A 27,149-nucleotide genomic window follows, 5' to 3' on the forward strand; every position below is an offset into this window, starting at 1 on the left:
GCCTTTCTTTTCAATTGCTTACATTAGTTATTCAATTTAATATCCTTGTGTTCATGTTTCTCATCTATCCAATTTACATCTGATAACAATATTCTCACAAATTCCGATGTATGCGAATCAACATCTCTTTAAATGTTTGAATAATTAGAAAAAAACCACACCCACTTCCTAATAAATATAAGCTTGTCAAATTTTACTGCTGGTTTTGTTTTTGATATAGCGGAGACGAATAAACCCTTTTTCATACGAGTTGGTCCCCACGCAACACAAATAATCCATTCGACTATCCACCGAAGAAAAATTTCACGACATGGAGTTTGACATGGAACAAAATATTTGTAAGTGAATTTGAAATTGTTATTTCCATGGCGATGAGCTGATAATTTCCTTATCCCATAAAGCAGAAAGGAGTTTCTCTTCTTATTTTCACAAGATTAAACTGTTGTACTTTTTGTTTCAATGAATTATTTACTTGTTGCCATCTCGGGAGAAAAGCAATAAATACATCTCACATCGATTGATAAATGCGGGAGAAGAGAAAGGTTATTTGCCATGTTTGTTGCCTTATCACTTTTAATTATTATTATTTCCTTCAGATTTTAATCTTCTTACTTCAGCCATTCCTCGATCTATAATCAATACTTTCCGGTGATAAAAACTTCAAACTTTTTTCATGAATTTTGGCTATCTCAAATTTATGATACTTATGAAGTTACACATACAAACAACTGCAATTATCGATTTAGAGTGCAAACATGGCAATAATTAAAGGTAAAAACAGGTTAAAATGACTAGTTATTGATTAATCGATCGATTAATCAATTAAAAGCTGACCTTTTAAAGTTGTACCTTTACTATGGTACCAATTCATCTTTTGATAAGAATAATTTGAATTACAATAGTAATATAGGGCTTACGCGAATCAGTCAATTCATCGTCCTGACCAAACTCAATTCTTTGATTTCTCATCATTTTATGAAAAATTAGAGAGAATTATAGGAAATTATTTTGCTTCTTCCGCATGAGCAAGGAAAACTAAAAGCAAGGAAACTGAGGTATGAATTGGAAACCAGATACTTTATTATGATAGAGAGTAACAGGAATTGGACCGATGGATGCACTCCCGACAGTTTCCAGTTTCAAGAAAACCGGAAAAAATTTCAATCATTTGGGTAACAATCAATTGTCAGGTGAAAAATATCTAATTGAAGGATGTATTAAACTGCAAACCGAATCCCGTTTAGATTTACGGAAAGTTGAGGTCGGACTTGAAATCGAGCCTATTTGGCGATGTAATTTTGATAGTTCTGATGACAATTTACGACCTCAATTTACAACCTTTTCAAGCCTAATTTTGTTCTCTCTAATTGAAGTCCAGCAAATTTCCTTTCAATCTGCGACACAAATCATTTATATGACATTAGAAAAAGCCAGTCGATCATGCAATAACCTCTTTTATCACATAATACTGATAACACAACACATCAAAGATCTAACATAAACTTCGAATTTGTTTCAAATGAAATATAACAAATAAAAATAGAGCATATTGAAATGGTAGGTAAGGAAGTACAAAGATCAGTTGCACCAATTTCATCTACACTTTCATTTGTTTACTTGTATATCTGCTTATTTTACCGGTAATCTTTGTTTTATATTGAGGACAACAATATTTTACAATTAAATGTTGCAGTAATCATTAACCATCACATATTATTAATCTGTGGCATATTAAACCACAATAAGATGGTTTTCCACTCTGTTTGTGAAGTTTTTATTGATTTAAAGAAGAAGATGTGATATTTATGAAATTATAGTTATGATGTATGTTGTATGATAGTAAAGGATTCAGTCACATGCTTAATTTACATAGCTGACTAATTGAGCCTTTCATTTTTTGTTTTTTTTATTCCTGACAAATTCCGCAGCAAATGTCCCACTTTGATTTTTTTGCGCATCATTCCCTTGATGTTTTCCCCTTTTATATTCATTTCCTTTGTCACTCCTACTTGAACTTGTTAAACAGGAAAAGATTTCAAAAACATATTTCGATAAAAACAGGAGGAAAGACGACACCTGATTTTTTAATCAGGTGGCTTAAGGCTGCTTAGGTAGGCTATAGGTATAAGATTATTAATATACCTTGAAATTTAAACAGTGTCACTTTACGTTAAAACCGTAAGCCTTCCAAGACTGTAATTAAAATTTTTTACTTTCAAATTGCTCAATAACGCTGACTATTTTGCATCATAAATTTGATAAGTTTTGGTACTGAAAAACGAAATAAATAATTACAGTAATTCAAAATTTTAGTACTTCTGTTCTCTTACAGACCTTCTATATCTCCTCCTAGAAGCTGTGCTGTTCAATTGCTTCACTTTCGGTAACAATTTCATCTATTGATACAATTCATGTAGAGAAGATTAAATTAACAACTGATTATGTTACTCTTAATTGTCAAATTGTAGAAGGTCATCTATTATTAACTGCCTTCCTCGGTTCGTTCTTCGTTCATTACTGTCCACTTGTTGGTATTGTATGATAATGCTCAGTCCTTCGATTCGATCATTTCTGCAGATTTTCCTAGTTCGTTTTTTATTCTTCATTAATTATTTTCTAATAATAGGCGCTAATCTTAAAAAAGTTACTTAAAAAAGTGAAATTACCATGTCATATCCCATTTTGCTGTCATATCGCCTGCTTTCCATCAATTTTAAAATTTCGAAATAATTTCCACTTTTTTAAAGTAATCACGTTTTATGTGGTATCCATGACAAAGCGATAAGTAAAAGCATTCGGCAACGGAGCCGACAGTGAAAATGTAAATTTGCTGAAAAGAATAGAATAATAAGCTCTTGGATCGATCCTCCGATGGATTAAAATAGAAATGATTGTCACTCAAATGTTCCCAGAATGAAATCATTTTTTACCGGTTTGGTTGAGATAACTATTAACATTTGCAAAAGAACTTTTCTTTCCTGTCAAACATATCCTTCACAAATCTTTTCCTTCTATTCACTTAAAGTTTTTTTCTTTCCTTCTTTTCTTTCTTGACATCTTTACTTTCTCATTTCGTTTCAATCCGTCTCTAATTTTAATCCTCTTCAATTTAGAAATGACATCATACTATTTCAATAATTAGCATTTCTTTCCAATTTTTAAACGTAATATAACTTCGATTGAAAGTTTTTCACGACAAACAAGTTCAGATGGAATGGCGTAAAAACCAGTTCAGTATCACTGACTTCAAAAAATTATAAGCGGATCGATCTGATGCCACAGCTTCAACTCTCTCATTACAAGTCCATTTCTTGTCCATGCAATTGTTCCATTTCATTCCAAATAATCAATAGCTGACTGGCTCGTCACCATAAATTAGTTAGTTATACACCCGTAAATCTAGCAATCTTTCTTCTTTCCCATTTATATCACATCAAAGCATGTTTGTATTCGGTTCTTCAGTGGAATCTCTCTTTCAATGATAGCTGAATCCCTCTTTGAGGCATTATGCATTGGTCAATCCAAATTGTCACAACGTCAAAATGGAAATCTTTCTGATTAATCTATCCATTTATTATACATACCTCGCACTTCTGTCGTCCTCACTGACCATCGCCTAGTTTCATGTCCATTGCACTAAAACCATTAATAGAATAATTTAACGCCATATCATAATAAAGATCCCAAACAATTTCTGAACTGTCGCTATTGGGTATGCTTAATTGAGGCGAAGTAAAATAAAGCCGGAGGGAGTCACCGGCATGTGACAGCATTTTTGTTGGAAGAAGACCAGAAGCTGGCTAACTTGAATCGTTCTAAATTTACAAACACTCATTCAACAGGGGGAAATAGAAGAATAAAATCAGATTTGTAGGCTGATCAGGAATTAAGTCCTCTTATCAAATTCGTAGTGCCAGAATTGAATTATCAAACATACAGCATAACCAGACGTATGCATACACTGATAATTAAATATCAGCCATTCCACGCATTTTCTTCGTAAAGCTTTCCAAGGGTTTTTCAATGAGTAAGAATTACCAGAATACTTGCATGGTAGTTGGTTTGGTATTTATTGATCGACTTGATTGACAAATCGGTCGCACTCAACCAACAATTTATTTGATGTCATGACTGTCATGATGCATTGCTAATTCTAACTGCTAATTGTTTGAATGACTTCCTTTGTATTTTCTTTCACTCTTTCATAATATTTGAAGTGCAAAATGCTCTTTCTGTAATTTACACTTTATAATCTTTCAAACATCACACGTTTGAGAAATCCTAATGCACAGATAAAAGTTGTTATCAGTGATTATAGAATCTGTCTAATTCGATTAATGGCAGGAGAAAGAAGAGATTCGGATTGTGATATACATAAAGTTCCAAGAGAATCACTCTTGAAAATGTCAATATTTAAAAAATTATCACTTGCAATAATTCCGCCTAATTATTAACAAATTGCTCGAATATTATTTGCATAATTTGCAGGCATCAAGGCAAATTGCAAGTTGCATGGTTAATCTATGCTCGTTTGTTTAAAACATAAGCGAAATAATTTCTATTAGTCAGAACTGTCACCAAATGAATATTAAATGGCGATGTTTGGAAATCAATGAAACTGCCTAAATTTCAATGTATTGAAACATTAAATCCATCATCTGTTTGAATAAGTTATTATCAAAATAAATTGCACCAAATTCATATTTTCTATTATTTGTCTATTCGTTAGCCTTATTAAAAAAAAAAAAAAAAAATTTACCTTAATTCTTAAGAACTAAAAAGAGACTTTATTAATTTACATTTTTCAAACGGAAAACATAAAATTTTTGGCAATAAACTCAATTCCATTGTTGTTATTTCCTCCTTGTTCGGCTCGTTATTGATAAATCATTCATTTCAGGCTACAATTATATCGGACCTGAAAAGAAGACAATGATAGGTCTCATCTGTTCCCTAACATTATATAAGACAAATTGTGTCGCATATGCCCTCATCCCATCATTTTTTTTAAAATTTCAACCATCTCAAAATATATTATACTACAGACTCTTAAGTTTTGAGCTCAAAACACAAAAAGAATTTTGCTGTTTCTCAAAAAAGTTAGTCATTAAAGATTAACAAGGCGAACTTTATTTGTTTTACCGTCCATTTTGTTGAGGAAATACTTTAAGAATTTTTTCATCTTTCCCTTACTAACGAAAAATGAAAGGAAGGAATTATTGCAATAGCATAAGTTGCTTTTTAAGTATCATCCAACATGTGGTACTAATTTTGAGGATTTTGTTAATGTTCGATATGATGTACTTCCTGGAACAATGGTCTTCTATTTATTATCCTTTTTCACTTCTCAAAATCTTTCTTTTTTTTTTTGTGAAATCCAGTCAAAAGCGGAACTGTCTAAATTAAGCAAATTTATTCAACTCTTTCGCACATTTGCGCCTGATTGACGATGGATATAATGAATAGTTTAGAATTGAACAAACATCTCTCTTTCATTTTTCCTAAATTTTCTCCTTTATAAGATACGTTTGTTTTATTCAAAGCAGTTCTTTGTGGATTTGGGAAGAAGAGGGTAGAAATCCTCCTTAGGAATAAGTCTAATTTATTCAACTTTCTCATGAATCGCACAACTGCTGAAATTCTTCTTATCTCCATCCAAATAAAAAAGACCTCGTTGGGAATCTGCCTCACAATGGATACAATGAAGAGTTTAGATTTGGGCAATTGGTACCACACAAATACCCAAATCCAGAGAACACCTTCAATTCTCTTAAATTAGCCATTTATACTTCAAATAAACAATCTCTCGTAAACAATTGGCTAATTTCAATGAAGAAATTGCTCATCACATCGATGATGACTGGTGACAAAAGCCATTCGCCGCTCGATTCGATGCTAAAAATTGAGCTCAACTCAATGCATTAGTTTAAAAGAGGTGGGCCATGAAGTGATAAAAGAGGGAAATTGCTCGTATAAGTATTTTAAAATCGTTATCACGAATTTGATAATTGCATATTAATTAGTAAAAATGATGAAGGAATGACTCAGAGGGAAAGAGAAAGAAATGATTGAAAGGTTTTTTCTAGCGCATATGTCACATAGAATGGACAAAAGTGGAAAGTTGTCTTCCCTTCTCGAATTTCAAGTCTAAGTGAACATGAGGCTTTAAACTGCTTCATTTCTTCACGCATACTTAAAACCCTCAAATTTAGGTTACTATTCGGCGACAGCGTAAATAATCGTCAGTGCGGTCATTCATCCATTGGGACTGTTGAATTCGCAGGGGGATGAATAATCGCAATAACGATTATTGATTTCTCTCGCACTTTTAACTATTCATTTAACGGACTTCTCAAACTTTATATATCATGCATTGAAATAATTTTGTAAAATTCAAACCCTTCTAAAGATTTCCGCATATTTGGTGATGACATTCTACTTGCTAAGGATAAGTGTCAACCATGGAAATTCTCACCAACCAATTAATTATGCAGAAATGATATTACCAAAATCGCGAAATTTTCTCAAACAGCGGTTGTTTTCAGATTTTTTTGGAAGCTTTCAAATTCATTTTTTTTTTCAAAACAAAAAGAACAAGGCTTTTCCACAGAATATTTTATTAGTTTCACAAACTAAGATTTTGCATCTGGTAAAGCACCTCATAACTTTTGCAAAACTTTTGAATTGTCAACCTCTATTTTGATTTCTGTCGCGCAGTAAACAAAATTTCATGCCAAATGCAAATTTCAACCAATTTTGTATTGAATTTGTGTGGATTTATTCAACTGTTGATTTCTCATAGAAAAGAATGTAATTGGTAAGGTGGAGATTGTTTATTCAAATACAATCCTATTTACCCAACGATATTTATTCAAATGAAGTAAATGAAGATTAAGAAGGTAATTAAGATTTCCCAGGATTCTTTTCGCATACGGCGTCATTCTTTTCTATTTTTGAGAATTACTTTGTTACATTTATTCCATGAAACTGTAATAATTTTACACTTTTCTAATTAAGCAAATCAATAGTGATTAAATTACTTATTACTGTAAGGCAGAACTTTTGCTAGAACTTAGTAGGTCCTCAAGTTGTTGATGACAGTAATTTGCCTGTTTCATTTTAACAACTTCTAGACTTCTTTTATATTTCGAATGCATTGTGTTAATGGCTAAAAATTTGTCGTGTATCGAAGCAAACGACTTCTGGGACAATGATGACACTAAAAAGATGAATAGTATAGAACTACTGATAACAATGAACTGATTAGAGGTTGTTATCAATTTATGCAGGATTCCATTACAACCATTTATGTAGTTAAATCATTCGTGCAATGAGAATTATACAACACAAAACAAAAAACAATTTATAGTAATTTATTTACAAACCAATATTATTTATGATTTAAAATATACATTGACAACGAAAAATAGTGAATCTTTGCAGTTTAGGCAAAATAGTTCCTATAGTAAACAGATATTGAAGTGAAACGATATCATTTTATTAATTTGTTTAACACAACTAACTCAACCTCCGCCCTTCTTTTCATATCGATAACATGAACTAATTCTTTGACAAGTTTGTCTATCAAGAAAAACAAAGAAAATAGGTGCTTGTTATCACCGTATAGAAGTAAAGCTATATTATTCATTCATTTTAAATTTCATTTCTGTAGCAAATTGTTGCAGTCTTTTAATTTAGTTTGATGTGGTTAGTCAAAAAAAAGGGTCAGAAAATGTTGAAATTAAAAAACTTCAAAAGTTATTATACTAATTATAAAATTTCAGAAAAGTTATTACAAATATGATATCGTTTACGGAATAATGTACAGCTCAATCTGATATTTGCTCCAAATATTTTTCTGGAACAGATTCACTTCGATTATATAAGAAGAGATTTATAAAACTGAAATACTTTCGTGCTATTAAAATCAGAAAAATTTATTACTTTCTTTATCTTCGATGTTATTTTCTACTGATGTTTCTTAGAACAAATATTAGCGTTATCAACGTGATAGCTTTAAGAATGAGAATTTTTGCTTCCTCTTCATGTATCGATATGTCAAATTTCTTTCCGGAATTGAAGCGAAAAAAATTCCTACCACAATATGCTAATAATGGAAACAGCCACTCCGCATAATCTTATTTTTTATTTCTATAAGCTTACTAGTCAGTCAATCAGTATCGTTGAATCGTATCTCACATCAGTTAAAAATAATCCACATAAGGGAAAATAGAGAGGAAGGATTCAAAATTTCAGATGACTCATTCACTAAAGAAGCTTGAGAAATGATGAATGTCGTTTGTTTCCACATTACTTTCAAATGGAAATTTTCTCTCTTTGTTAATTAGACGTAATTAATTGTGGGATGTTTTGAAGTAAAGCCTTAATGAAGGAAAATAGTTTCTAATTGTTCAGTTTATTTGATGAAAATGAAACTGATACAAAGAATAGTGAAATAAACGCTTGTCATCAATAAGAATTTAAATGAAGCCATCGGATATGGTCGATTCATTGCTTAATTAATGCTTTTCTCTGTGAAACTTTACTGAACTGGAATTTTCTTCCCTTGATCAATCTACTGATCATATGAGTAATTATTTGTCATCAAGCAGTGGTAGGAATGATTATTTGATCGAAAATTTCTCCATAATAACTTATATGACGTCATTATATATGCTTAATGCCTGGTTAATTCATTTTTTCCTTTTCAATACAAAAAAAAAGGAAGGAAATTAACATAACTATTCAAGATTTGCTATATTTATTTTATTTTTATTTTTTATTTTTTTTTACAGTGGCTGTCACCGACTCATTTAAATGCTATGATTGACTGACATTCCAATTTAATTTATATGATATAACAGCTTTTTCTTTCTCTCAAATCATATGTCAATTTTTCCTTGTTTCAAACCTGCTTAAATATCGAACAGATATTTTCCTTCATTTCATATTTACCACTGTTTATAATTTACTCGAAATTCTTAAATCAACATTTTGATTTGCATGTCGATCACCACAAACTCATCCCTGTGGACTAATTGAGGTTATTTTCTAATTACATAAATAATACGTTGTTTACATCAAAAAAAAAAAAAACTATTCATTTCCTGATGTACGATTTTCGTTATTATTCAATGATATTCCTTTCAAATATTTGTCATTTACTGCGTTAGCAGTAATGTTTTATTTGCACTGTTTGATTCATTCACTGATAATTTTCTGCAATGATAAATCTATGCACTAATAATTCTCTGCTTCTTTACCAAAATAGACAAGATTTTCTCCTTTGTAAATAAATATTTTAAAAGAAAAAACAATGTCTTTTCATGAGTTTCTTATCAATGAACTTGTCTACTACTGTCTTATCAATTTATGACTAGCACGCAAATTATCTTTTCCTTTTCTTTTTCAAGATTCAGAACAGAACACTGGTAGAAATCTTATCAGAGAATCAATAAAGCAATGACTGATACTAACGAACTCTCATAAATATTCCGTTTGCGAAAATGTCAATATCAGAAAATTAATAAATTGTACAATATATCCTATTATCATCTGTAACCAAAAGTGCAAAACAAAATTCATTCCAATGTCGCCAGAACTTCTGAATACGACATTATATATTTAAACGCCCTTTTTTTTTGTCATGAATTTGACTTTTTTTGTTTTAATATATAATTTGTCAAAGAGCGCCTTATTGCAGTCATTTCGCAGTTTACGCTTATCAAAGTTGTCACCATTTATATTTCTACTCATTCTGTCAACCCTCATCTTCATTTGCTCTCTTCAAATATCGATGCTCACTTAAATGAATGGATTTTCTAACTTCAGCTTGCAGTTTACTCAGCAAGTTTCTTATCTGCTAGATATTGTCACCTTACAGTTCAATATACCTTTAGAATTCAATCATGGTGTATTTTCTTCAGGAGTTTTTCTTTTCACTAATAACTTGGACATGATTCATTATCGATTAGGCGTTTCTTCCGATGTTGCTAAAACAACAAGTCACAACAATTTTTTATTGAAAAGCAACAATCGTTGGTGATTTCTCACTTTATCATTTCTAAAATTACAATTTCCTATGGGAAAATGTGTGTTCAAAAGTTTGATCATCAAAAATCTGCATGGATTGATGATCTTTTGAAACAATTAGCTTGTCTTAAAGATGTGTAAATTCCAATTTATTACTTTAATTTAAATTTTAAATTTATGGATGATTCGAATATTTTTTGAGAGGAGAAGAATGAAGAATAAACTTTTTCCAGGAATGAATGGCATAATGAATTAATTATTCATCGACTTGATGGCTCCTAAAATAAACAAGCTGAAACATAAATAAGCGTATACGTTCACATAAACAATTTCGTAACAAATAATAATTTTCAATGTTTCTCTTCTCTTCTCTTTGCTACTTTGTTCCAATGACTGAATACGTCTCGTTGATTCTTATTCATTTTAAATAGAATTATCTAGCAAGGTTCCCCACCTCAAGAGATTTGTTTCTATGGATGACACTGCTCAGATCACGATGTCACAGTAAAAGTTTAAATTACAAATGCAATACGATTCATTCAACTTCCAGTATTTGAGTAATGTCCGGAAAGTTTTGACTTGCTTCACAAAATGAATGAGTTCCTGAATTATTGCTGAATTTTGTACAGTTCGCATTATCTTTTTCATTTTAATCAATTCAAGAAAAATTTTTTTTAAAAAAAACTATTTGGTTTTTCTACGAATACTCTGATATGCAGAGGAATGAAAAATATTGTGTGTTTTGGTGGCGCTCACTTCCTTAGGGATACATACCGAAAACCGGTTATTTGCGCTTTCTTTCATCATTACCTTTCGAAAAATCCACCACATTACTGAGAGTAATTCATTTTTTTTTTATAGAAATCATTTTTGTGGCATGTATGTCTACTTATAGTATGTTACATTCAATGATAGAAAATGTAAAAATGTTGAAATGTTTTAAAAATTTTTTTTCAAGTAGAAAAAAGTTTTTACCTGTGTAAAATGTGCAAACATTCACGTGAAAAGACTGAACTTCGAAGTATTTCAACATTTTTTTCAATCAATTCTTTTCAGTATCAAATATGTTCGGCGTGAATGTTTCCATTTTTTCCCTTTTTGTAAAGTTTCAGGTTATTCATTTCTGGAAAAACTAATCTTTTGTGCGCATTCATAATTCTCTATGGAAGTTAGAGCAAATCGTAAATACAATTTGCACTTTGATGTAATATTAGGAGAGAATCGGAGTTTATGAGTAGGTAGTAAGTAATTCAATGACGACAAACTATGACTTAAATAACGGAATAAAACAAATTATTGATATAAGTGGTTCTTGTTAATGTGTCTAATGAAATTATGGTGACTTCAACATTTTCATTTTATGAATCGTAAGGGATGATAAATGTATTGGAATAAAATTAAGGCAATTCTTCACAACTGCACTTACAGCAACGTCCACTATTGTCTTCGTTTTAGAAATTTAAATTTGTAAATTCAGTAAGAATTTACACGAATTTATTTTTTTAAATAATAATATCATAATTCTGATGAAATTTTTTGACTTTCTACTATTTACATTTGTGAATGACTTCTTTTCCATTATAGCCTGATGCTATCTTTAGAGAACTATTAGTTTCCCCAAGCAGGCTAATTAAAGTGATCGTCAGAGTACTATCAACAAAGAATATAGTTAGCTCAAAATTTTTTTGCCGCAATTTTGAGTGTGGTGATACTGATATTGATAATACTAAATGGGGAATTGATTTTAAGTTTGTTGTATTTCGTGTACGACATGAAATGATGAATGAATGGAGAATATCGATTCCAACTCATAACATTTCTTTTTTCGCGATTGTGAAGGAAAGATTCGATTCTTTACACATTCAAAAGAAATTCTTTTCCATGCGTTATTGACGCATAATAGCAACAAATAGAATATAATTTAACAATCTGACTCATTATGCTTTTTTGTGCTTATTTGATTTAATTATTTGTCAATCAACTCATTCATTTCTGAAATGACAAACAATACTTGTTGTAAATTAATAGAAACACTTAGTTAGAGTGACTTACACAACCATTTGTATCATCACTTAGTCACCCCATTTTGAGAAACATAAGGTCACACTACTGGGATATTTCAGGTCATTGGGATGATTTCCAATTAAAACTTACAAGTAGTTTGCATAATATGAGCAGTATTCCTTGGAATCATACGAGATCAGGGATTTTGAATGGAAGAGAAGGAAGATATGAAAATATGAGATGGGAGATTGGTCGCTCATGGCATCCTTAGCAGTATGAGTTCCTTCATTTTGTGTTATTCGATGAGCTGTTTCCATAGAAGCGCTCGAAAGTCACTTGCACATCATCGAGCAGTTCCGTAAAAAACTGTTGTTTATCGCTCAGTTAACTTCCTTTTCTATTCTTTTCTTCTGTCACTTTAAATGACTCCCTTTTCTTTGATATTGTACATGTTAATTTTGGAATAATTAATTAGGAAGTTAATTACCTATGATTGGCATGTTGCCATATAAGTATATGTAAATTCATTCAACTTTATTCACATCGTTTGCGTAATATGTCATGCTTGTCATGTTGAACACAAAAACCATTTTGCGTACGTTACAGCAGTTTGACATATCAAAATAATCCTGAAATGACAGCACTAACGGCTCGTCGTACCAGTTTTAAAAAAAGGCAGAATATAACGTTTCACTGGAAGCTATCAGCAGCCGTACCGTAACACAGCAGCAACAACGACAACGTATTATTGATGAAACATATCCGGAACTGTCACTGGATCAAGAGAAGAAACATAAAGTGAAGTTACAATACAAAACACCATCGTTGCCCGCTACAATCGAAGATGCCAGCGAAGATGAAGAGGTCAACAGTTTTTTAATTTCTTCAAATATGAAAAAAAGAATCTATCCAACAAAATTTAAAAGGTAAATTCAAAGAAGATCATTTTTTACAGTCAACAGCCATAAGCAATTGCTTGTCTTCCACCAGAATCCTTGATGGACGTTCACCATATGCATTACCACCAGAGGAACTCTTTCAGCACAGTCTTCTCGCAAATCAGGATTTCTTCTCTCACCCTCTCATAATTCCGAAGTTCGAACACCGTCCTTTAAAACCGCTTCGGAACATAAAAACAGCCGCCGGGCTGTCACGGGGATTTAATGACCCTACCATACGAAACAAACGGTCACTCTGTAAGTTCATTGTAATGTATTCTGTTTGGAAAATAGAGCACGAAGAGATAATTAGCAAATCAACATAAAAAATGTTTCTTTTTTGATATCAAAACACTTCTTTCCATCTACGCTGTTCGTTATATAGCTTTGTGGACTGTGGTAAATGACTACATCTTATTGAGATTTCCATTAAAAGTTTATCATATTAAATTGTAGCTCCAAGTCGCACTTCGTTTTCATTTACAATGAAATCTAAAAATTTTGGTAAGCAGTCGGAGCATCAAATGTAAAATAAATAGCTGATTAAAATTTTAGCATTACTTGGTGAGCGCCTAAGCAGCGCAAATTTCGAGTCACTATCTGCAGTGTCTGTAGACTTCTTGGGCTTGCCACCAATTCCCGAAACTGTTCCATTGAGGAAGATATCAGAAAAAGAAGGATCAAGTTTGGATGACGAAGAAAAGGAGGATGAGAATTCCTTCGAAGTGTTAGGTTCAGAACGCTCCGATTCCGGCGCATCTGCATAAGTTGCATAGTATATTACAATTATGAGAATTGAAGCTTTGTTATCGAAATCTAAAGCAAATTTTCTTCAGATACTCTGCTCGTGGCTCATTTTGCGTATTTCATATTAGATAAGTCAACATGTCAACATGATTTTTCAGTAACTCGCTCAATTCTCCTTTCTTCAGTGTGATTATCTTATCTTATGATAATCTGTTTCTGAGAGTATGTGGATCAAAATGCAGATTAAGATGTATTTGTTGAATTCTGACTTTAAATTGTAAAATTTTAAATTAATAGTGGAAGTAATGTCAGGCTTGATAGAACAAATTTATAAGAGATCAAGTTTTCATATCTTTTTTGCCTTAATTTTTGGTTCAGAGATTTGATAGAAATTCTATAGCTTAGTTATATGACATGGAACAAAGTTTTTTCAGGACACTGCTCAGTTATTTCGTTACTATATATGACCATTCTGTACATAATAATGTATACCAATCAGATATCAGTGAATTACTTGCATCTCTAAGATGGCACAGTATTTTTATGGTCATTTCTGCGAATTGTTTTAGTGTTTGCGGGTATTTCACTTAAAAATTTTGCAGAGAAGGAATGTTGATGCATTTTTCAAGTGAAGAAACAGTTTTGTTGAAGTTGACATTTTTATATTACTTTGTTACAAATAAAATTTGCTTTAAAATTTGATTCATTTCTGATTTAAATTGTACAGCTAATAAGATCCTATCATAAAAAATGAAAAACTGGGAGCTTCTTCAGTTGATGACGTGATGTAAGCACACAAAACTACCCATGGTCTGAAAAATAGCGGATTTCTATATTCCAAACTATTTCTCCGCTCATAAGAAGTTAATGTGGTCACAGTACTTTGCTGCTTCCCACCTCAGGTAAATTTAAAGATAAAATTAATTCATTTGCTGGTGCTTGCGTCATCGGAAATATTACACCAAAATATTTACAATAGCTACAGTTGTTAAAGTGCATAGAAATAGTTTGTTTCATTGTAATAAATATAATCAACGAATCAAATTTGGAAACAGACTTTTGACAATTATTTCGACGCCACTTTGCATATTTTCATAACTGAATAGGCAATTTAAATATGGACAATAAAATGGAATGACTGAGGTAATCAACATATTCGTTGTGGAAAATATTTTGGTAGATTGTTTATGGATCCTTACATAATATTTTTTTATAAAATAATTCCTTATACCAATAAATTTTACCGATGCCGAAGATATTTTGACTAGTAGAACCAATTGGAACAAAATAGGGAAAATCAGAGTGATTCACAGCGTTCTGTTTTTGATATCGTATGGAAATATTCCAAAAAATCAACTAATTTCTGTTTCTAACCTTTGTCCGATAACCTTGCTATTTACTGTAGCCTCAAGCGCTGTACATTTCCCTCTTGTTCAACTTTTCTTTTGGGCTTATTTACATACCATGGGGAATCCTAATCATCTTCAAATCCTCTCAATAAATTCGAAGGCTGATTGGTCGTTCACTTGTTGCTACATCATGGCAAAATGGAACAAGGTAGAATCGTACCGGCAGTATACTGAATAAAATCCCGGAGTTCAGTAATGAATAAAATCCCGGAGTTCAGTAATGAATTCAAACCTGAACCTAAACTAGTCGATCCAATCAGTTTAACTGCCCTATTCCAGTCAAGAAAAGCTTTTCATAAAATGAACCGATCAAGTTCGAATCGTTTATCTCACTTCATTTCACTGTTCGTATCACCTGACTCAAATGCAACAGTGTTTGTTAGGTTAGGAGTCCGTTGTGGATTGGGGTCAAGAGTCTTTGGGTGTGATTGTGTTACTCGGAGTGATATGAGGCAGGGATGTGACCCATTTTAACTGCCTGTTTTAGTTAAGAAAAGAATTCTATAAATAGAAAAATTAGATGGGAAAACTAGTGATAGATTTATTCATTGAGAGAATGAAATCTGGAAGTCTGGAATCTTGAAGGAAATCCCAAATAGTTACGCCAAGTATCAAGCAGTGCGCTTTGACTAAGGAGGAGAAAAGACACTTCATCCGAAAAGATGCGAAGTTTGGTGGGAAAACTAATGATATGTTTATTCATTTGAAAGAATGAGACCGAGGAGAACACTTTATCGCAAGAGTAAAGGGTGAACTGCCTATATCGATTTATAGTTAGAATATCTTTTGTCACACATACATTGGAAAAGGTGAATTTTAGAATGGCAGTTGCCCTCCGTTGTTTCATGCCATGTCTTTATGTCTTCTTCAGTCTTATAAGATATGCGCTGTATTTACATACTTGCAAGATAATCTTTGACAGTTTTGTTGAACATCCTGTTGACTGACATTCCGGATAACTAATTATCCAGGATGAAAGTGGAAAGATATAATGGAGGAAGAGGAGACGAAGACCGACTGGATTTTTTGAAAAGCAGAATTTTCGCCAACTAATCAAGAGAAAGAGAGAGAGAGAGAGAGCGGAAATTGGCTTCACGTGGCGAATAAGCTTTCTTAGTTCAATGTAAAATTACAATTTACGACTTCGAAATCTGTATTTTTCCTTTCCCAGTATATAATGGTATAGCATGAATGCTTATTATTATCTGGAATATTTGAATAAAAAATCATCTTTTAATAGGTAGGTGTGCTTGGCATAGGAGTAGAAGGAATATGATATCGTTATCACCTTTTAATTGATTTGTTTGTTTTCTTTAAATAATTATTCTACATGCTTGGAGAAAAGTGTCCTTAATGTTTTTTTTTGTTTTCAGCTCTTTGTCTAACTTTGCAATTCAGGAATCAACAATGGAAAATATCGTTAATTCGGTTAAAAGTATAGCCCTCGATGTGGGTCAGTATTTAACACCTGTGCTTCGCGAATCAAAATTCAAGGAAACAGGCGTATTAAATCCTGAAGAATTCGTTATTGCGGGCGATTATCTTATACATCATTGTCCAACTTGGTCGTGGGGTCAATTAGATCCTTCAAAGTAAATTTAGCTATTATTTATCTTTCGACCTTCGTCTATTCCACCAACTCAAATCAACTTTTCATGGCGAAGTTAGATTTAAAAGGCATGTTACCTATGTAATAAGCTGTACCGGTCGTAATTTGATCAAAGTAATAAAGTTTGAAGACTTGAATAGTCACGTAACGGTAAGATCATTTTTTCACAAAAATAAAATGATTCAAAAGAAATTTGGTTTTCTGTAATGAAGTAAACAAGTCGAAAGTTTAACAATTCGTGTAAAAATCAATCATTTTTTTTTACAACGGTATAATGGTTTCTGATGTATATCACTGAAATGTATGATGCTTTTATTACGCTTTTGAATATGGAAAAGGAAAACTGCCAGTTGTATAAAATTTTCCGGACAAATGACTTGAAATGTTTTGCTGTTATTTTATCATTCAAAGTTTTTCTTTGCATATGTGTTAATATTTCAGAGCCAAACCATATTTACCTATAAACAAACAGTTCTTGATCACACGTAATGTGCCATGTTTTAGTCGTTGTGTGGATATGGAATATGATCCATCACAAGAAAAGGTGTTCTATTTAAATTAAAAACATTATCTGTCAGTTCTCGGCGTTACTAATGGATATTATTACTTTACTATTAATTAGTGTTTTTTTTTCAGATTCTCTTTGTGTGTATATACAGAGGTTCATTAGGATAATTTGATTCGCCGCACTAGTTAAATAATGGTATGATAAATGAATGGAGTATTTTCAGTCCAATAATTTGCAAAAAAGTAGTCCCATAATATGGTTGTCTAGAGACTGAAGAATTGCTTGTTTGAATTTAAGTTTTACAGATATTGAAAAGTAAAGAGTGGAATGAAGAGGGTGATTTCACCAACGTCGAGGATGATGAAGGGTGGGTTGATACGCACCATTATATATTAGATACTACTCAGAAACCTGCATCGATGTTCGAAATATCTGAAACGGATTCTTCTGAGGTTCGAATTTTCATGAAATGTTATTTGTATCGCATAAAGTGAAGGTAATGGTTTCATATTATTTGAAAATAATAATGATACCTTTAGTCAAAACAGGTAGAAGAACCTGAGGACGACGATGATAGGCCACCAATGGACATGGATACGTTTGTAGCTGAAGGCGGTCTCGAGGAAGACGATCCTTATAGGTGGTTTTTAGAGAGATTTTCTGGAGTAACATTACAGTTATATGGCTTAAATTTCTCTTCTTTCCCTTAAATTTCTCTAGAAATTCAGAACTTCAATTTGTTTTCTCTAAATATGTGTATAAAAAAATTATGAAAGATGTTCAAGATTTGTTGAAGAGAATAGAAATCGAACCGAAGGTGACACGGATAACGTCTTGCATACACGTACTTATGATCTTCACATAACTTACGACAAATATTATCAGGTAACTTAGATTATAGTGCTCTAGTAGTTAGTAAAAGGGCGAGTTTTGGAGCAGTTCTTATTTTAAGTCATTTCAGTGCATTCTACTTTCTTAGCAATGGAACTTTTATCGACCATTATCGCTGATATCAACATCATAATACAAGAATCTATATAACTGGATTTAACATCCGATTTATATCATTTTTCTTAAGCAATTCCAACATCACTGATAGAGTTTTGCAGTCAGATTTCTATAATAATGACTCAGGTACCTCGTCTTTGGTTGTGTGGATATGACGAAAACAACAAACCACTTACTGTCGATAAAATGAGCGCAGATTTTTCGCAGGTTTCAGTTATTTCTTATTTTTAAAGTATGGAATGGCCTGTATTGCCTTTATACGTTTCGTTCATGTTGGTTGTTGGCTACCTTAACAGTTTTTGCACTTTTTCTTCTTTTTCAGAAAAATTTCCATGATTTAAGGATCACATTAATAAGACGATTACAATGGAATCTCATCCATATTTCCGCACTGCAATGGCTTCCATCCATCCTTGTAGACATGCGGAAGTAATGAAGCGTCTTATTGAGCAGCTTGCTGAGTCAGGAAAAGAACTGAGTGTTGATCAATATCTCCTTATATTCCTCAAATTTGTTCAGGTTACTTTTTAATTTTGAGATGGATTTTTCATCGGATGTACATGAGATCAATCTTGATCTGGATAAAGTGGTGAGAAGCTTGCGTCAGACTAGAAGGACTATTTGTCAGCAATTTTAAAACAAAAATTTAGTTGGCATTAGGAAATAAATTTCTACCTCCTCATGTACCGCGATTTCATTTGAAGTCACGCGGAGCTAATTAGCATGAATTTTAGGCAGTGATTCCAACAATAGAGTATGACTACACACGAAGCATCCAGTTTTAATTCGGTTAATTATATAAAACAATGAATAATTTTATGTTAGCTTCTACGGACATCTCTCAATTGCTCACTTATTTGTCAGTGTTGAATTTCTTCTTTCATGAAGATTGTCTTACTTTTGGAATTCTACAGTCCATGAAGTGTCTGCTTGTTTGCTTGAAAGAAAACTTTCGAGGCTGCTTTCCTTCAGAATTTGACTTTTTCACTCTATGTTTTTACTTGTTTTAATGAATTTTTCACGAGATTTTTTTTTCTGACCTTTCCTAGTGCTTTTTTTCTGACTTTTCCTAACCTTTTCTAGTGCTTATGTTGCATTCTACATTAAAGTTGGAATATCTTCTACGCTTTGTAAGTTCTGATTTCCATTTTGGAATGATTGATTTGGTGTAAAGGAGAGTAATGTGTAAAAAAGCTTTATAAATTTTCAATGAATATAATCTCTTTTTTTGCTCGTAAAGAACAAAAGATGAGTGGGAACAAAGAGTATTGTGAAAATTGCGTTGTCTAGGAGTTTTATCAGTTGACAACTACACTGGTTATGCGAAAGGCTTGTAGACTTTGAAATATTTATTTTCTTACAAGTAGAAGCAGTGAAAAGATGTCGGTGAAACAAATCGGTATCGATCACTTGCCTGGGTTTAAAGTCCTTGTAGATACAGTTAGAGAGATCTTGATGCGCTGCTACTGAGGGGTGGTCTGCATCCAAACTGAGTCTCTTACATAGTGCCAAGAAGTTAGGACCTGAATTGGCCCCAATATGATTTGAGATGCTTCACAGTATGTCGACATTGATCTGAGATTTTCACAATATACCGACATTGGATATGAACTTATTACTCAACATATTTACAACATCTTACAACACAAGTTGACCTACGTATTTTTACAATGTTATCATTATTTTTCTACTAAAAATATTCCCTTTTTTACCGAGATTAGCGACGTGGAAGGTAGACAAAATAAATACTTTTACCACGAAGGTGTTGGAGCGTCACAAATAGTGTTAGAAAAGCAGAAAACAAGTGTGACATGTCGCTAGTGTCCTGGTTGTTCTTTGTATAGTAAACTTTAGAGTCAGCGTTGAAGAGACAAACTAAAATAAATTATTATATTTTAAGTATCATACCAGTGTAGTAAAAGGTTTGTTTCTGAGTGGATTTCTTTTCTATGATTTCATTGATAAAATGAAAATGCTCTGCTAAAAATACTTTTGCGATTCTCATCAGAGAAAAAGAAATCAAATACTTCCTGGGAAATGTAACTGATAAAATCCCTAAAGTTGGGATTTAAAAAAGAATTTTGGTAGAGCGTTGCTATCATTTCAAAGGATTTTTGATTTACAAAAACATGGTGAGTCATAGTATTCAGCTACTGTTAAGGATGAATGCTAGCTTCAGAAATATCCATTAAAACGATTTTTACATTTAGAAGGTCATGTTGGAGGTTAATAAGAGTATAGTGCTGATGTGATTAGCTACTTTTGACTTGATTGATGCTAAGCAAAGCATTTGTGTTGCTTCGTTCATGGTAATATGAGTGTTACTGAGAATTCTTCCGTTCATAATTCTCCCGATTCATAATTCTTTCGATTTCTGTTCATACTTTTTCCGATTTTACAACAGCGACTTCGACTTCGAACAAAAAACCTATACTTTATGAATCAATTTGGCAAACAACTAATAAAAAAACTTCAAAAAAAACTGAAAAAATTCCGGATAGATTTTTTTTCAAAGTTCCGTCAAAATTCTAGAATTCTCGAATTCAGAAATTTTCAATTTCATTTAAAAGTATGCAATTTGTCTGCAATTTTCTCTTCAACTCAATTTAATTTTTATCCATTTCATATTGGAGTGACAGGAGGATAGTTGCAGTGGTCGAGTGTGACATTTTTTCGTTGAGAAATATCAGAGATAGAGAGTAAACAGTTAATGTGATTTCTTATTTTAATTTTGAATTTATTATAAACATAAAACTCCTATTCTCTTTTTTTTCTTTTTTTATTCATTTGTTGAAATCCTAAATTTCTGTCATAAAAATTGGGAAGAAAAGGAAAAATTTCCAGAAGTTGATAATAGATATTCATTCCACTTAACCTGAAACCTTCAACTACTGTACTGACAGAAAGAAATTCTCAACTTTATCCAGAATAGTTGAAGTTCTAAATTTTGGGTGCAATAGTTTACACTTGGAGTACATTCCCCCCGAAAAAGTCAATGACATTTTCCATTTCTCTCTCTCTCTTACCCTAATAATTTATGCATGAATTTAAATAACCTGCACACCAACCTGAACAATTCATTCCCAATTATGTTCGCTTTTTTGTGAAGCTGTAAGAGATTTTAATTGTAATTGTTAAAATAGAAAAAAGAAAGAAGTCAAGGATAATGCAAAGAATTTAATTTATACAGTGATAGAAAGAACAAAATTTCCAACTCGAATATCTCTTTTTATGATGTGAAAGCTAACTGATAATCTAATCACCAGACGTAAGTGTCCCTTGGTTACATGATACGCCAGTAAATTCGAATTCCTTTTGTTGAGTGTCCCGATACATCCATCTTCTCAGTGCTACACACTCGATCTGTATCATTTCACTCTTTCAAATATCACCATTATCATATATAAATTTCGTGCGAACAAGAAAGGCATGTTCTCCTCATTAATTTTCATTAAGGAGAGTTAAAAGTAATCAAAAACAGCTAGATCTTATTTGGATAAAGCATTTTCTAGAATGATAACTCCCTTAAATCTGAAAAAATGATAAATATAAGTAATTTGCAGTAACTACTAACTGTAAGCATAGCCACCATTGGCCCCATATTGTTGGCTACAAGAATTATTCCACTGACAATCTGAATCACTACTTGACTGATCTGAAATACAACGCTAATTGACTGATTAATTTAGATAAATTAAGACTACAAGGCATTATTATACATGATAAGTGAAAACAGTACCGCTGTTCCGCGACTCCTGGAATAGACCAGTTGAACGAATTGTGGACAAACTCCTCTCGAAGAGTGGTGTAGTATTGAACATTCGTCTAAACCAACTCCTGTTGTCCGCGGGAGCGGTCTGACTCGTGCCGAAATCGCCGTTGTTATCACTGGACAGCAAGCTGGAAATTTCTGTCTTCCTCTAATTATCATCTTTGTTCTTTTCAATTTTAATTCTAATAAATCTGTATTATCAATTTGTCAAAGCGCTTCAATCACTGTAATTGTATTCAGGCGGTATTTACAATGTTTAAGAAAACTGTTAGTACCGAATTTGTAAATAGTAGATGGAAATCAAGATGACTAAATAAATTAAGTCAACAGAGAGCTCACGGGGTGCAGTCGTAGTTGCTGGCGATGTTGTCGGAATGCATCCTTCCACTATCGTTCGACAGGAACACAATTGTGAAGACTGTTGAAGAGCAGACAACAAATGCACTTCTATGCATATATTTGAAGTTCAAGGCCGTCCTTCTTTAAATTACTTAAATTCCCTTCTTGAATTGCCTACTTGGAAAATTTCATACCACGCTATTACAGAACATAGCAATTATTGATTTTTTTAGTGTCATTCATTGATTAAAAGTTCCTTTTATTTGGGTGGAGTGCTTTTTACCAGGCGAATCGTAAACAATTCAAAACAGTTTTGGGTTAATAATCATACTATCACATGAATCTAGAATACTGTGTTTGTATCATACCGTTCATAGGGCTATAAATTAAAGAGAAATTTTAAAATTAAGAAGATAGTGTCTGCTATACGACAATTTAAGAGGGAGTTCTAAATGATGATATACAACTTGGTATAACCAGGTTGTGTCAACATCTTTGACCCAAATATCCAAAAACTGCGTCCCACCATTATAAAGTCGCTGCTGAAATATTTTATCGAATGGCGTTGTCGGCCACCTGACAGATCATTTAGTACTTACTATTCAAACAGATGTTTTACCTTTCGTGCTTCCTCTTTCAGTCGAATTTTAGTGTAATATCAACTTTATTATCAATTTGACTTTGCCATAGTTGAGTTGAGCCTACAGTGCAGACCTTCACATTCGACACTGATCCTCACTGATTATTGCCATTGAAATATTTTCACTCAGTACAAAATATAGCCTTTTCCTCACTAACACCATATGGAACTCCTACATTTCGAGATCAAACAGAATGTTTGAGCTTGAATAAATCCTCGAATACTAAAATTGTGACTAATCTATAATTCAAATTGTGACTAATCTATAATTCCTTGTAACTGATGTAAAATTTTAGGTGAGAAATAGAATTCGAATAGCACCAGTTTGGGAATAGTTACAATTGTTCCATATCAGAGGTTCACTTCAAACAGCACTTGTAGACTTCCATGCTCACTTAATGATGCATCCATCCTTGCACCAAGATTTCCCGAAAACTTCTGTTTCCCAAACAGTGTGTGATTTAAATTTCAGTTATATTTATATTATTTCAACAAGTTTCACACATTGCAAATGCCGCCCATGCATGATTTTCCCTTCAAAAAGGAGGACAACCAAAATTTATAAATCTTGAATTACTCAGGTACAAATTCTCCACATATACTAAAAATATACCGAAAACCCAAAACTTTGTAGATTTCCAATCTAATGAAAACGAATCGACCTTTAATCTAATCTAAAAAAAATTTCTGCATAATTTGGAAGTACATTCGATATATCAAGCGCCAAATACTATATAAACAATATCGTTTTGAACACAGACAGTAACGACCCAATTTGAAAAACTTGCATAGGATGTTAAATATGAATGACTAATGCATTTGCGGAAGTCACATTTCTTTTTAAAAAATTTGGAAAAGCGTGAACATACTCTAAATATCTGCACCGTAAGTTTAATCCTGCAATTTATTGACAACAAAATGATCTCTATTCGGAAGAAAATCCCTGTTGTTTGAAGTAAGTTCAATACATCATATTATGATCATTAAAGATAAGTTCGAGGAGGCTTTCCTAGTGTAGTACTGCTCCTTAAAGGTTATCCATATACCATGTCACTCTTCGTATTATTCACTTATTACTTTCCCAAAGTCCTTTACATTTTATAATATTAAATATAAGCTAGCCATTAGGATAGTACAATAATGTCCGTTTCATGACTGCTTAGAAGACTTTCCTGAGTCAATCTGGATCGCATATCGTTCCTTTCCTTAGAACCATACAAATCGAACAGAGCACTTCGTGACGGTGCAACCATAAAAGATATAAACAATGACAACAACAACATTTCCACAATAATCACAAAGTTGCATACAACTGAAATGCAAAGAATTGGAAGAAAAATGGAATCCTTTTCTTCATTCAAGTAAAAACTGTAAAAATCCATGTATTAAACGAGTATGACTACTGATACGAAATTTATCAACAAAAAAAAAATCGAATTTTTTCCCTATTATGTTTCATTTTTGTAAACAAGAAATGAATGTTTGCTGGGAGTCTACTTCTTTTGAATGTTTCAGCTCTGACAGTGCTCAAAAAATTTTCAGTAACTGGAAAAAATTTTAAATTGTTCGAACATCGAACCAAACTAGTGTGAAATGCGAAATGGTTAAAATTCGAACTTACATCGCGCATTACCATGCGCAGACAGTAGTGGACCACATTTTAAAACATTAAATCGTATCAAAATATTCTCAAATATCATTGGCTGTTGAGCGGTGAAAAATAGAAGTGCAATATCAACAACTCGAAATATTGTCATAAACTCGTACTGACCAAGTTTATCCTCAAAATTGTTTTCCTGATTTTTTAAAGAAAAAAGGCAGAGGAAAGAAGAAGAAATCAGCATAATATGTAACTACTCACGGAAGTTAGACGAGCTAATGTATGAACACCAAAAATAGCAAGTAACAGGGAAGCAACAGAAATCGTCTCGCTGAAATGTATGTATCTGAAAAAATCGAATCTAAAACAATTAAATGGCCATATTTTGTAATACAATGTCGACAAAGAGAAATAATATTATTTTTCCCGGCGTTGGCGCTACACAACAAAGTATCAATGACTTTGATAAAACTGCGGATTATGAAACCAGTACAGAAGATAGTGTTATTGGACAGGTAATTTGCATGAGAGCAATCAGTAACAATTAAAGTTTAGAGGTATCAATTGCCAGATTATGACTGCGGTTTTAAATAACAGGAAAAAATTTGGATACTTATTAGCAGCTTCACGCCATTCTGCGATCGCAATCACATTAAACGTAACGATTATAGCGCGAACCACTGGAGCCTGTAGAACTAACCATTCCAATTGTCGCAAATTTCGCCTGCAATTGAAAAATTCCCAGAAATTATACCAAAAACTCTGTTCAAAATTTCAAAAAAAAGTCAACAACTTACGCGGTACTTTTTGCTTTTGGTAAAAATGAACAGCAACAACAAAATGGTGGACTCTGGAAATCAATTTTTCTCTTGTCCAATAGAAGTACAGTTGCGAATGCGTCACGACTACCGAACAAATGCCTTATCAGTGAAATAAGCACAAATAGGCATGTAAGGAAATAAAGAAGGCCAAGTGAGGAAATCACCATTGACGTACGTGGTGATATCATACCGATATAGCAGCACATTGTTGATACCTTTAAATGTCGAGAAACAACTATCATACAGTGGGAATTAGTATTATTTACCAGTATCAGATGAATTCATATTCTGTAATGCAAGTTTCCTTCGCAAAAATTCGTTACAATATATTTAAATAACTAACTGCTAACGTATCAAGAAAAGGCGCATTGTTTTTCAGGTCAAAGGTTGAAACAAAGGGCAAAAGAGTACAAGTATTATGTAATTCATCCTTCTGAAAGGATTGAAATGGTAGCATTATTCTGAAAACGGCAAAATTAAACTAAGGATTGGACATCACGAGAAAGTCTTAAATTCCGTTAAACAGTAGTTGCAACCAAAACCAAAGATCAAACTGAAACATTTACCGGGAATAATGATAATAAGAAGTAAAGTTTGTTTTGTCGTTTCTCTTCTGCAACATACATCCATACATGGAACCAGTGAACAGCTGCTAAAAGCAATACAATAACGGTAAAAGCTGTTGCAAATAGTATCAGAACGAACTGAGCGCCGTTTACATCTGAAACAAGAAAGAGAAACCTTATCTTTCATTTACCTATCTCTTCTTTGGAATAGTAAATGTCACATGCATTTCCGATTCCTTCCAAAAACTTCTAGGCGCCCTACATTTCCTTTGCTCTTCTGCGCCATCATCCATTTTGTTGCGCTTTTTTGTTTTCTAACTCACTAGCCCCCAACATATACTGTCATACACCCCTTTGTTGTTATTATGAATGTTTTGTGTAAATGATAAGCGCTTATCAAGTGCAACCAACCGCTATTATCAAATTATTTCCATCAATCCATTCGTTAGCACGAAAAGTGGATAACCAGGAATTTCCATTACTTTAGAAACTGGACAACAATTCACTGTCTCAGAAGTGGATAGAACAACTTACTTTTAATAAAGAAGTACGCTGATGGCTGATCTGATAACGTTGTACAATTCCGATCGGTACTAGACCAGTCCGCCAATTCGAGTATTGTCTTCGTTAGTTCACTGAATTTCATATTCACTGCTGCATTCACTCCTCAAGAGCGGCAATGGTTATTTTGAATTTTTTTCTTTTTTAATTTGAACCACTTAAAACGCGAAATGATAGTTAGGAAGTAGGGACGAGAGATGATTGTCGTCACGAAAGGATATGACAGTCATTGTTTATTTTGTTGTCAGAAAATCAGAAATCAGACGAAAAATACTGAGAGAAAAAAAATACAAAGAATGAAGTAAATAGAAAGAAGGATCCAGTGGTTTAAATTATAATCCTTCTTTTTATTTGATCTTACAAAGACCAAACCTTCATTTGTTTTTTTTATTTGATTTTATTTAATCTTACATTTATTTGAACTATTTGATCTTATAAAGATCAAGAAGGGGAGATGAATAGCAAAATGGGAGATAAAGATGCCGAATGCAACAACTCCGATGCTAAACCGCCACCAAAAAGATCTTAAATGTTGTGCTTATTCAATGAAAAATTGAGATAATAGGCTGTCACCTCAACGATATAAAGATTAATA

General features: G+C 32.5%; 5 protein-coding genes across 5 annotated transcripts; 3 read left to right on the forward strand and 2 right to left on the reverse strand.

Moving 5' to 3' along the window:
* Positions 1-1,111: 1,111 nt before the first annotated feature.
* On the forward strand, positions 1,112-1,501 carry LOAG_01585 (hypothetical protein; the record flags this gene model as incomplete). Its single annotated transcript, XM_003137124.1, has 1 exon — positions 1,112-1,501. One exon carries the CDS (start codon positions 1,112-1,114, stop codon positions 1,499-1,501), a length of 390 nt encoding a protein of 129 aa, XP_003137172.1.
* Positions 1,502-12,525: 11,024 nt separating this feature from the next.
* LOAG_01586 (hypothetical protein) lies at positions 12,526-13,741 on the forward strand (the record flags this gene model as incomplete). Its single annotated transcript, XM_020445789.1, has 4 exons — positions 12,526-12,548; positions 12,744-12,900; positions 12,992-13,232; positions 13,530-13,741. 4 exons carry the CDS (start codon positions 12,526-12,528, stop codon positions 13,739-13,741), a joined length of 633 nt encoding a protein of 210 aa, XP_020303791.1.
* A 2,358-nt stretch (positions 13,742-16,099) lies between these two features.
* Positions 16,100-19,514, forward strand: LOAG_01587 (hypothetical protein). The gene is made up of 9 exons (XM_020445790.1): positions 16,100-16,253; positions 16,529-16,722; positions 17,181-17,283; positions 17,553-17,699; positions 17,787-17,887; positions 18,033-18,132; positions 18,382-18,462; positions 18,598-18,774; positions 18,990-19,514. Exons 2-9 carry the CDS (start codon positions 16,538-16,540, stop codon positions 19,038-19,040), a joined length of 945 nt encoding a protein of 314 aa, XP_020303792.1. The 5' UTR covers positions 16,100-16,253; positions 16,529-16,537; the 3' UTR covers positions 19,041-19,514.
* A 1,905-nt stretch (positions 19,515-21,419) lies between these two features.
* Positions 21,420-22,229, reverse strand: LOAG_01588 (hypothetical protein). The gene is made up of 3 exons (XM_003137127.2): positions 21,995-22,229; positions 21,830-21,910; positions 21,420-21,618 (listed from the first exon to the last, which is right to left on the reverse strand). Exons 1-3 carry the CDS (start codon positions 22,184-22,186, stop codon positions 21,511-21,513), a joined length of 381 nt encoding a protein of 126 aa, XP_003137175.1. The 5' UTR covers positions 22,187-22,229; the 3' UTR covers positions 21,420-21,510.
* Positions 22,230-23,811: 1,582 nt separating this feature from the next.
* On the reverse strand, positions 23,812-26,664 carry LOAG_01589 (organic solute transporter alpha-like protein). Its single transcript, XM_003137128.2, has 7 exons — positions 26,528-26,664; positions 25,994-26,148; positions 25,404-25,642; positions 25,220-25,330; positions 24,868-24,952; positions 24,628-24,787; positions 23,812-24,318 (listed from the first exon to the last, which is right to left on the reverse strand). The coding sequence occupies exons 1-7, from the start codon at positions 26,637-26,639 to the stop codon at positions 24,131-24,133; spliced, it is 1,050 nt and encodes a 349-aa protein (XP_003137176.1). The 5' UTR covers positions 26,640-26,664; the 3' UTR covers positions 23,812-24,130.
* Between the last annotated feature and the right edge of the window lie 485 nt (positions 26,665-27,149).

The sequence above is a fragment of the Loa loa genome (assembly GCF_000183805.2).
Source record: "Loa loa unplaced genomic scaffold supercont3.24, whole genome shotgun sequence".
In the NCBI taxonomy this organism is placed as follows: Eukaryota; Metazoa; Nematoda; class Chromadorea; order Rhabditida; family Onchocercidae; genus Loa; species Loa loa.

What these genes read in the sequence shown, in the direction of transcription:
- LOAG_01589 (XM_003137128.2), bottom strand. Translation starts at nt 26,639, where the DNA reads ATGAAATTCAGTGAACTAACGAAGACAATACTCGAATTGGCGGACTGG. An exon ending in TCTTATTATCATTATTCCCG is followed by an intron (nt 25,643 to 25,993) that starts GTAAATGTTTCA and finishes CGACATTTAAAG; the next exon opens with GTATCAACAATGTGCTGCTA. An exon ending in CCAAAAGCAAAAAGTACCGC is followed by an intron (nt 25,331 to 25,403) that starts GTAAGTTGTTGA and finishes TTTCAATTGCAG; the next exon opens with GCGAAATTTGCGACAATTGG.
- LOAG_01587 (XM_020445790.1), top strand. Translation starts at nt 16,538, where the DNA reads ATGGAAAATATCGTTAATTCGGTTAAAAGTATAGCCCTCGATGTGGGT. An exon ending in GGTCAATTAGATCCTTCAAA is followed by an intron (nt 16,723 to 17,180) that starts GTAAATTTAGCT and finishes TTAATATTTCAG; the next exon opens with AGCCAAACCATATTTACCTA. An exon ending in CTTACGACAAATATTATCAG is followed by an intron (nt 18,133 to 18,381) that starts GTAACTTAGATT and finishes ATAATGACTCAG; the next exon opens with GTACCTCGTCTTTGGTTGTG.
- LOAG_01588 (XM_003137127.2), bottom strand. Translation starts at nt 22,186, where the DNA reads ATGATAATTAGAGGAAGACAGAAATTTCCAGCTTGCTGTCCAGTGATA. An exon ending in CCAGGAGTCGCGGAACAGCG is followed by an intron (nt 21,911 to 21,994) that starts GTACTGTTTTCA and finishes GTTGTATTTCAG; the next exon opens with ATCAGTCAAGTAGTGATTCA. An exon ending in CAATGGTGGCTATGCTTACA is followed by an intron (nt 21,619 to 21,829) that starts GTTAGTAGTTAC and finishes GAAATGATACAG; the next exon opens with ATCGAGTGTGTAGCACTGAG.